The sequence below is a fragment of the Brachyhypopomus gauderio genome, chromosome 14, assembly GCF_052324685.1.
Source record: "Brachyhypopomus gauderio isolate BG-103 chromosome 14, BGAUD_0.2, whole genome shotgun sequence".
Taxonomy (NCBI): Eukaryota; Metazoa; Chordata; class Actinopteri; order Gymnotiformes; family Hypopomidae; genus Brachyhypopomus; species Brachyhypopomus gauderio.
This window is the reverse complement of record NC_135224.1, coordinates 12,719,674-12,730,519: the sequence shown is the minus strand read 5'-3', so window position 1 is coordinate 12,730,519 and position 10,846 is coordinate 12,719,674. Positions and strand designations below refer to the sequence as shown.

General features: G+C 41.2%; 1 protein-coding gene across 3 annotated transcripts; it reads left to right on the top strand.

Annotated features, from left to right (window-relative positions):
* Nucleotides 1–593: 593 nt before the first annotated feature.
* Nucleotides 594–10,792, top strand: LOC143474803 (cellular tumor antigen p53-like). Of its 3 annotated transcripts, none has more exons than XM_076972405.1 (11): nucleotides 594–806; nucleotides 1,563–1,677; nucleotides 2,074–2,134; nucleotides 2,302–2,496; nucleotides 8,091–8,277; nucleotides 8,755–8,867; nucleotides 9,112–9,221; nucleotides 9,343–9,467; nucleotides 9,631–9,728; nucleotides 9,943–10,046; nucleotides 10,193–10,792. In XM_076972405.1, the coding sequence occupies exons 2-11, from the start codon at nucleotides 1,598–1,600 to the stop codon at nucleotides 10,287–10,289; spliced, it is 1,170 nt and encodes a 389-aa protein (XP_076828520.1). In that variant the 5' UTR covers nucleotides 594–806; nucleotides 1,563–1,597; the 3' UTR covers nucleotides 10,290–10,792. The 3 variants fall into 3 exon arrangements, with proteins under 3 accessions (XP_076828520.1, XP_076828519.1, XP_076828518.1); XM_076972404.1 differs by having other exon boundaries at nucleotides 595–806; nucleotides 1,560–1,677; nucleotides 9,343–9,476; nucleotides 10,193–10,791; XM_076972403.1 differs by having other exon boundaries at nucleotides 597–806; nucleotides 9,343–9,476; nucleotides 10,193–10,790.
* The last annotated feature ends 54 nt before the right edge of the window (nucleotides 10,793–10,846 follow it).

Below are 10,846 nucleotides of genomic sequence, written 5' to 3'. Positions count from 1 at the left end.
ACCATTTCTCAATAAAATGTTTTTGTTATACAAAAAGTTGATGACAATGCGTTTGTTGACTAATGTCCATAAATGATATAAATCATTGGTTTCTGATGCATACCCATTGATCACGAGCTGAATTAATTAAAATGAATTTAAAATTAGTATTCTGCCTTCCTCCCGAAGACGGCCCCCACCGCCGGCGGTGCTGACGGATTTGATGAGGAATTAAATTTAAAGTTTAGTCGAAAACTAAACATGTAAACAGTTAACGTGAAATCTAAACAGAGTACTGATTACGATGCGGATTAAACCAGGATATAACCCACGAACTATTAGACGCGTTTAGTAAGTAAAATGGACATCGCGATCTGTAAAGCAGGGCTATGTGTTGAATTAACTCAATATAAAAGTGAACAATAGTTTTATTGTATCATCAGGATAACTGTGGTTTCGTTAATACAGCATGTTTACACATTCCTATGTCCCGGAAAACCCACCAAACTTCTCAAAGTTCTCCGAGTTCCGCCCTGCCTTCTAGAGAGTTGTCCCTCCCATTTGGAGTTATGCCACGCCCATTTGGAGTTATGCCACTCCCATTTGGAGGTTTTCCAGCCTGCAGTAATACCCTTCTCAGCAGACCCGCCCTGTTTGTGGAAATCACCGAACCACGCTTTGTTGGATCCTGTGATATTCAATGAGTACAGATATTAAGCTTAAACGTTTGATAATTTGGTATTGAAGTGGTACAACACAGAACATTCACGTCCTACCGAGAGCGCAAAAACTGTTTGATGACTGGGAAATCTTGGTAGGAGGCAAAGGTAACCTTTATGAAAAGACTGGATAACACCATCAAGACCACTATCTAAGATGGCACTAGTTGGCAAAAGTTAGCTAGCGTAATCGTAAAGCGAACAAACCGGGCAAATAAAAATGATGCCAAATATTACTTTGTGGAAGAGCCGTTTTCTTAAATGAGTCGGCTATGCAAACTTCTTAGCTAGCGAGACCAATGTTTTGGTCTGTTGCTAAAATGCATGGCTTCGTCAAGTCTGTAGTTTGACAAAACACTCAAAATTTGGTTTACACTCAAAATTAACCATAAGCGAGAAAATAATCTAGGCTCTTTTTGTGTATGGTTTAAAGTGTTCACCTGTATTACAATTAATGGCTCTATATGTGGTCGATATTTAGCTGGCTACCTCGTACAACAAAGGACAAAGCCTCTAAGATGGCTAACGGCAGCTAGCTAGCTTTTGTTATGCTGTAAAACTAGTCTGGTTAAGTGTGTCCCATCTAGCTAACCTACGTTTGTATGCAGAAGCAAATTTAGCTTTGATTATCACGAGATCTTGCTTGCAGGTGTGTAACGTTTGCATATGACACGTATTAACCTAGCTAAAATTAATGGGCATGATGTTTGTCTTCGTATAGGCTAATTTGTCAAGCTGTTCTCTTTCCAAAGCAAACCTTTAACATTACAGTATTTGTTCTAGGCAACCAAACTGCATTTAATCCCAATGCTTTCTCTTTACGGGCTTCTCTAACTGCTTATTTGCCCGACTCTGCATAAGTAGCTGCACCCAATAATCTCCAGCGGCAGAGAGCAGCTATGAGTGACCTGGAGACCATGACCCTGACTATGAACCAAGGGAACTTTGAGCAGCTGTGGGGGGACATCGCCTCTGACACGTGAGTCAATATGCTGTGAGGATAGTAGCATAGCATTCTCGTTTAAAATGTTGCATTATAGAATGTGCAGAGGCTGTGGATGTGTGAGTGTGCAGACTAACTATGATCCATCCATGCATAACAAGTCATCCTTTCCAGCTCAGTTCACCATGCAAGAATATCCATGTAACAGTGCATCTGTAATCTGACGCTAACTGCTAATGATGTGTTAGAGGACGGATAATGATGAATCATAGACTTCAACATGTGTTATAATCTCTAATAGAGTGTCTGGTGTGTGAGTGCACATTTCTAACCTATAATTAACCAATTTTCATCAGGTTTAATGGTAAGTATTACAAATCTACAGAAAGTTAAACCATGAAGCATGGTCTTGCATGTCTATCTGTGTTTCAGGGGATTCGATCACCTTATTGCAGAACTGCCAAGAACAGACAGTGATGCATGGCTGAACGCTGTGAGTTCTCCCTCATTCTAATGCTGTTTCATGTGACTAACCAGCCTGTTCTGAATTTAGAATGGCAGTGTATTATTTACAGTTTGGGGACAGTAGAGGAAAACACAATTTGCTCTATAGTTTACTCTTGGTTTCGCTGGACATTAAATGGTTTATTGATTTGACAGGCTTTACCCAATGGCTTTGACTTGGAGCTCTCAGAGGCGATCAGTAATCCTGGGTTATCTGCTGAAACATCTCTGTTGCTGGACAATCAACCCCCTCCAGCTGCAGTTGTACCTTCCACCAGCGATTACCCTGGAGAATATGGCTTCCAGCTACGCTTCAACCAGTCTAGCACAACCAAGTCTGCTGTGTCCACGGTGAGTAAGGACGGCAGATGGTGTTTTCTTTCTTTACTCATGAGTTATTTTTGGCTTTTTTTAAGTCATGTTAATTATGACTTTTCAGTGACAGTTAGGGTTGTATGAGATTACCAGCAACATAATAATAATAATAATGCATTTTATTTAATGGCGCCTTTCTAGCACCCAAGGACACCGTACAGTAAAAGACAATCATGAAAAACTAATAAAACTAATTTAAATAAATAAAACTAAATTAAATAAAATATTCCAATCAAAACAGAGGACGTTTTTATAAAGAATGCATTCTGCATTCTGGACTAGTTGGATTTTATGGAGGGATTTGTTGGGGAGGCCGGAGAGTTGGAGTAGTCCAGACGGGAAGTGACAAGACTATTAATAAGAATGGCAGTGGTATGGGGGTAAGCGAGGGGCAGAGGCGGTTAATATTACAAAGGTGGAAATAAGCAGAGCGGGTTATGTTATTGATGTGTGATTGAAATGATAGAGTGCTGTCGAGAATGACACCCAGACTCAACCTGAGGGGAAGGGGAAACTGAGCAGTTAGCGATGATTAGGGAAAAACTGTTTACTTTGGATAGTGATGCTTTTGTACCTACAAGAAAAACCTCAGTTTTATTACTGTTTAATTTAAGGAAATTTGTTGTAAACCAGGATTTTATTTCTGCTAAGCAGTCTGTGAGGGTAGAAGTCTGGAGGCTGGGGGACGGTTTACTGGAGACATAGAGCTGGGTGTCATCCGCATAACATTGAAAACTGATATTATATTTACGGAAGATATTGCCAAGAGGAAGGAGGTAGATAATGAAAAGAAGGGGGCCCAGGACAGAGCCCTGGGGCACACCTGACATAACAGAGGAAGGCTGGGATATGAATGATTTAACCTGGATGACCTGAGTGCGGCCCGAGAGGTAAGACTTAAACCAATTGAGTACGATATGACGTAAACCGATGGAATATAGCCTATTGAGAAGGGTGGTGTGACATGGTATCAAAGGCTGCACTCAGGTCGAGAAGGATGAGAATGGTAACTAGTCCAGAATCAGCTGCCATAAGGAGGTCGTTGGTAATTTTAAGAAGAGCTGTCTCTACACTATGAAGAGGGCGGAAACCAGACTGGAACTGTTCATACAAGTTATTATAAGTTAAGTGGGAGTGAAGTTGAGCAGCTACAGTTTTTTCAAGAATTTTGGATATGAAGGGAAGATTTGAGATGGGATGTACAGTTGTGATCAAATTTATTCAACCCCCACTGAAATAAAGTGTTTTGGCCAGTTTGACATTGATTTTGATCATTTCAGTCATCTTATTTACAATTATATCAAAGAGGCACTTATAAATTAGACAAACATAACATAATATTTATGATGGAATAACCACAAATGTCTTTACTGTGCTCACATCATTATCAGTTTTATTCAACCCCCTAGTGACATTATTTTATAGTACTTAGTACAACATCCTTTTCCAGTTATGACAGCTTTCAAGCGTGAAGCATAGCTTGACACAAGTGTCTTGCAGCGACCTATGGGTATCTTAGCCCATTCTTCATGGGCAAAAGCCTCCAGTTCAGTCACATTCTTAGGCTTGCGCACTGCAACTGCCTTCTTTAGGTCCCACCAGAGGTTCTCAATTGGATTTAAGTCTGGTGATTGCGATGGCCACTCTAGAATGTTCCAGCCTTTCATGTTCAACCATGCTCTAGTGGACTTGGATGTGTGCTTCGGATCATTGTCCTGTTGGAAGGTCCAACGTCTCCCAAGCCGCAGGTTTGTGACTGACTCCATCACATTTTCCTCCAAGATCTCCTGGTACTGAAGGGAATTCATGGTACCCTGCACACGTTGAAGCTTTCCTGTACCATTAGAAGCAAAACAGCCCCAAAGCATAATTGACCCCCCGCCATGCTTCACAGTAGGCAAGGTGTTCTTTTGTTCATAAGCCTGGTTCTTCCTTCTCCAAACATAGCGCTGGTCCATTGTCCCAAACAGTTCTAATTTAGTTTCATCTGACCACAGTACACTGTCCCAAAACCTTTGTGGCTTGTCCACATGACTTTTGGCATACTGCAGTCGACTTTTCTTGTTCTTTGGAGTCAGCAAGGGGGTGCGTCTGGGCGTTCTGGCATGGAGGTCTTCGTTATGCAGTGCGCGCCTTATTGTCTGAGCTGAAACTTCAGTGCCCACATCAGACAGGTCTTTTTTCAGTTCCTTAGCAGTCACGCGGGGATTTTTCTCCACATTACGCTTCAGGTAGCGCACAGCAGTCGCGGTCAGGATCTTCTTTCTGCCACGACCAGGTAACGTTTCCACTGTGCCCTTTAACTTGAACTTGCGAATGATACTTCCGATAGTGTCTCTTGGAATATTTAACAACTTCGCAATCTTTTTATATCCATTGCCATTCTTGTGAAGAGCAATAACCTCTTCTCTTGTCTTCTGGGACCATTCTCTTGCCTTCACCATGCTTGGAAACACACCAGTAGATGTCTAGAAGGAGCTGAGTATCACAGTCCTTTTAAATCTGCCTAATTGGTGCTTATCATGCTTGATTGCTGCTCGTTGACATCCACAGATGTTTTCAATACCTGATGGAAAACACTGGAATGAACCTCTGTTCTTAGGAGTTGTAGTCGTAAAGGGGTTGAATAATTGTGTCAATGAAGAAATCACAAAAAGGCCATTTAATACTTTATGACAAAAAAAATTGATGCTATCTTAGTTGCATTTAGTTCTTTAACAAGTCCTTGTAAGATTTCATTATGAACACAATTACAAATGTGCACTGAATTCCATAAAACCCTTCGCAGCATTGGGGGTTGAATAAATTTGATCACAACTGTAGGTTATTGAAGTTAGTTGGGTCAGCACCAGTTTTGAGTATTGGAGTTATTACAGCGGATTTGAGGGAAGGAGGAACCGTTCCAATCATAAGAGAAGAATTTATTATGTTAGAGATTAGAGGAAACAGAAGGGATACAAGCTTTGATGAGTACTGTAGGAAGGGGATCTAATTGACAGGTGGATTACTTGGCCTTGTGGATTAGGTCAGAACTCTACAGAAGTGGGAAGATAAAAGGACCAAAAAGCATGAGTGGGTGAAGAGACATCAGAGGAGATGTAGGCTAAGTGGTGGGTGCTGAACTGAGATTTAGGTGTATGTTCTGGATTTTTTCATTGAAGTAGGACATGAGAGTTACAGAAATCAGCTGAGTGAACACTGAGAAAGAGTATCAGGAGCTCGGTTAATATTTTTGAGTACAGAGAACAATGATCTAGAATTTCCCGCTTTAGAACAGATGATATTTGTGTAGTTGATAGATTTAGCATTGTTGATTGAGTCCTTGTAATGTAGAATAAGGTTAAAATACAGTTCTTTATGAACAATCAGACCAGTTCTCTTATGGAGATGTTCAAGTTGTCGTCCTTTAGCTTTCATTAGCCGGAGTTCAGGTGTAAACCAGGGAGCTGTACATAAGAAGGTGACAGATTTTGTTTTTTGAAGTCCAGAGTTATAATGTCGAACCAAGTCTTCAGGAGTAGATAAATTTTGTGTGTCCATACCCAGAGTGGAATCAATATTCAAAGAAAAGGTGTCAAGGTCAATATTCTTAATATTGTGGAAGGAGATGGGACGGGGAAGTGACTTAGTAGCTGGGAAAGGAAGATTGATGTTGAATGTAAGGAGGAAATTATCAGATATGGGAAGCTCATCTGTTTTTATATGAGAGGGAGAAACTCCAGAGCAGCAGATTAGGTCTAAAATATGTCCCTTACAGTGTGTTGGGACATTAATGTATTGTTGGAGACCGTGACTTTCAAGACAGGATGTGAAATCTTTGCTTAGACAGTTATTAGTATTGTCCATGTGTATATTAAAATCTCCCAGTATTATTATATTTGGTGTGAGTACTAGGACGTGTGCTAAAAGAGCAGCAAAGTCATAAAAAAACTCACTGTTTGGTTTTGGGGGGCGGTAGACAGTCAGTATGATGGTGGGAGTGGGTCTAGACAATTTACAAGCAGTGGATTCGAATGAAGAGAAAGCAGGTACAGATATCGGCGATGCTTTCCATCTTTCGTGGTAAAGCATCGCGAGACCTCCTCCCCGGCCAGAGCCACGGGGTTAGCAAATGTAAACAAACCCTGGTGTTAGAGACTCGTTCAGCTGCCTGAAATTGCCTTGTTGCTGCCACGTCTCTACCAGACAAAGAAGATCCAACTTGCGGTCAGTGAGAAGATCCTGGACAAGACCTCCTTTGTTCGTAAGTGAGCGGATGTTCAGAAGACCGAAGTTGACAGTGGTGTCATGGCTAGCAGCAGTGTTAGCAGACCGGGCTAGGCCAGCTAGCACACTGTGGTCCACAACGTGGTCACTGTTCCGTGGATAGCGGCGCGAGCTGGACCAAATAGATTTGATGGACGTTGAGGTGTGCTCGTGGAAGTTTCGGTGGGACCCTCGGTGGATGTATCTCCGTCGTGGCAGGGTAGACAGGTCCAGATGAAGGTGAAGGGCAGCCAGCGGAGTTACAGAGAGGGTCCGCAGACGGAGAAGTTCAGCAACTGAGTATTGCAGTATACCAGTCACAGGTTGAAAGGCATTTAAGAGAAAAATCCAGGAGAATATGGGCCAGATGTACACCCTGTTAATCCACATTGTAGATGGGAGTAGCAGGTAAGCAGCGGTAGTCAGTTGTACAAGCCGTCCGGGTAGTAAAATAAACTTTGTTGAGAGTTTGTTAATTTAAGAATAGAAAGGTAAAATACTAAAATAGATATTCATATTGTGATTATATTGATACTCAGTGTTTAATATTCATATTGTGATTATATTGATAATCAGATGATGATGATGATGATGATGATTATTATTATTATATAATGATATTAACATGCCATATATTGTGCAGGCTTAATGATTGTGCCCCTCAAACATTATGACCTGGGGGAGTTTGTCCTACATATGAAAATCAACAGTTTGGACTAGCTTGAAAAAGACAAATGTTCAGCAGTGACTGAGTAGTCTGCAGTTCAATGTAGACTACATCAGCAGAGGGAACAGAATAATTGAAGATTCACCACTCCTCTCATCCCCTATATATAAACAACTTACTTTTACTCTCTTCTTTCCACTCTAGCAGGCATTAGCCCAAATACTGTCCCATGAGGACAGATATTTGATAAAGGCTACAAAGCACATCTGTGAGTCGATCTGGAAAATACAGTCTGCCAAAAGCTGAAAATGATTGACTGCAGCATTTTATATGATAAGCTTAATTAACCCTCGCAGGTCTTGGCTATTTAGACTATATTTTGAGTACATTTGAATACATGTCTTTGTTTTCTTTTTTTATTTACCACTTTATCTTGTTCACTATGGCAGCATGTACGCTTTTATTTTCACCCTCCCCTCTTCTGCTTCTCTGCTCAGGTCACCTCTCCCAAACCTTTCTAGAACAATTCAGCTTGTAGAATCAAGTCAGCAGATTCAAACATTTTTTTTTTCTTTTCTTCCCGTTTCTTTATTTGACAAAAAAGCATGGATATTTGGTTAATGCAGTGACTCTGCCTCTCACCTGTTCCACACCACAGTACTCTGCAAGCTTGAATAAGCTCTACTGCCAGGTGGCCAAGACCTGCCCCGTCGATGTGCTGGTGGAGAGGGAGCCTCCCCAGGGAGCCCTCCTCAGGGCCACACCCATCTACAAGAAGGCGGAGCATGTCTCAGAGGTGGTGTTGCGCTGCCCACACCACCAGAACATCACTGAGAATAATGAAGGTGAATGTTTTTACCATATATATACACAGTAGAACTCCGGAAGCGATGCAGTCCAGTTCTGAATCAATTTTCCCCATAAGAAATAACTGAAAACGGATTAATTCGTTCTCAACCAACAAGTTCCAATGATAAGTCCGTCACACGAATGCCTTTTTCAACTCTATTGTTCTTACAGATATAATAAAATGTGAATATGTATGTGTGTGTGTAATATATATATATATATATATCTGCATGTGACTGTATTCAGGTCAGCTTCCTGTAAAAAATCTCTGCATTTTTTTTTTTTATTAATACCAAGCTTAGACAAAATTATTAGACCATGAAACATTCTAACTGACCTATACCCAATTGAACTACATTATGGATAGATTTTTCTTTACAAATAAGCAGCATCAAATCGATGAGCTTGAATGATCTGAGACATGGGTTTTAAAATGTGATCCTGTGATTAAATTATATCTCTCCCTCCCACAGGTATTGCCCATCGCAGTCACCTAATCCGCATGGAGGGCAATCCCAGGGCTCAGTACCTAGAGGACGGCAGCACAAAGAGGCAGAGTGTTATACTACCTTATGAGTATCCTCAGGTAATGCTGCATTCCTCTGTATCTAAAAGTTCTGATATCAGTTTGACTCTGGCTGTTGAAATCACATTCAGATGGTACCTGACAGGGCTTGTGTTCAGTTGTTGGGGGTTGCTTCATGTATCAGTATGTCTGTCCCAAGTTCAAAGAATGTAAATTGTTTGTGCTATGGGTTTTTTATTCATGAATGGAACTGAGTTCTGCAGACAGTCTTCTTTCTCATTCTCTCCCCATGGCTGGGCTGTAGCTGGGGTCTGAAGGCACCACTGTACTTCTCAACTACATGTGCAACAGTAGCTGCATGGGGGGCATGAATCGCAGGCCCATTCTCACTATCATGACCCTGGAGACTCACGAGTAAGGCCTTTACCACCCCTCACTGCCCCATTTCCTCTCTCTTACACTCGTGTTTAGATTTGGTCTTTTTGGGACATTTTGTTAGTTTTACTAAAAGTTTTTTTTGTTTCACATTTGTCAGCGGGCAGGTTTTGGGTCGCCGCTGCTTCGAAGTGCGCGTGTGCGCCTGTCCCGGACGTGACCGCAAAACCGAAGAGGAGAATCGGAACAAGGCGACTGTTAAAATGTCCACGTCTACCAAGAGAAGTAAGAGAGGTACGGGAAGGGAGCCTGATTGGATTGTGTGTAAATAGGAGTTGAAATGGATTCTAATAGGCTATTCTCTCACTCTTTATTTTATATCCCTCAGTTATTAGTATTATGACAATTGAGCAAGCAAAATGACTGTCTCTTACCATTTTTAATTCAGCGGCTGCAGTGCTAGATGTGCAGGCCTCATCTGGTGCTGAAGCCTGTAAGAAAATAAAGGTGGACTCCAGTACTGAGGAGGAGATCTACATCCTTCAAGTGAGTGGAGTACCTTTGCCACCATTTCCCACAGACTGTGAATCCATTTTTATTGTTCCCCAGGTCCGCATTGATAGTTCCTACTGTTCTTCAACTCCTCATTGGTAGTAGGAGACTTGTCATCTCTGCTCTGATTTGAGCTTAATTGACTTAATCAGCTAAACAAATAATGCAACAAGCATCAACCAAAGTTTTCTTGTCCTCCTGTTTCTAGATTCGTGGCAAAGAGCGATTTAACATGTTTAAGACCATTAATGACAGTTTGGAGCTGATGGACATGATGTCTGTAGTAGATAAAGACAAGTACAGACAGAAGCGGTAAGTTATCCATTTGTGGCGGTTCCATCAAACCACTGTACAAAACACTTTATTTCCTATGTAAAATGCAGTCTGACAGTGGTATGGCTTTATGCAGTTATCACCTTCTCTTTCTGAGGCCTGGTTTACATTTTTTATCCATCCAGTGCTTCCAAGAGCTCAAGCAAGCATGATCAGGACCTCGTTGAGCCCAGCCCTGGGAAAAGGCTGCTTCTTAAGGGCGATAAAACGGACACGGAATGAAAATAAGCTCTCTGTCTTGTTGCTCGGGACCACTGTACGGGGACGCATTTTGCATGAACCGTTCTTGCCTTTTACTGTTCAGCACACACACTGCCTTGTTGAGAGCTTGCTTTACATGGAGCATTTAGGTTTTCACTTGCAAGCACTATTCTGTGCCTGGTTCTAATACAAACCTTCTGAAATTCTTTTGGGATGGGGGATAAACTGTTATGGAAACATTGGCATTGATAATGCGTTGAACTTATTGTTAACTTGATATGTTGGTTGAGCAGAACATTGTGTCTGTACCCCCATGTCTACATTTTTGTTTGTCTTTTTTAATGATAGTTTTGTATCCTCAATGAATGTTTATTTTTTGTAATCTGTTTTTGTTATTACATCAGTGACCATTGGTTGTTCTTGTACATATATATGCTTATGCATAAACTGGATTGTTCTGCTGGGTTTGCTTCTGTGTGAGAGCATAATGTGATGGCAACTGTTCAAATAAACATTCTTAAAAAAAGCAAAGAGCTGTGGCCATCTTTTGCATCAACAACAAACCTCTTTTTAGAAGT

Coding starts and splice junctions, on each gene's coding strand:
- LOC143474803 (XM_076972404.1), top strand. CDS start 1,598: ATGAGTGACCTGGAGACCATGACCCTGACTATGAACCAAGGGAACTTT. Junction 2,497..8,090: donor CCAAGTCTGCTGTGTCCACG/GTGAGTAAGGAC, acceptor TCCACACCACAG/TACTCTGCAAGCTTGAATAA. Junction 8,278..8,754: donor CATCACTGAGAATAATGAAG/GTGAATGTTTTT, acceptor TCCCTCCCACAG/GTATTGCCCATCGCAGTCAC.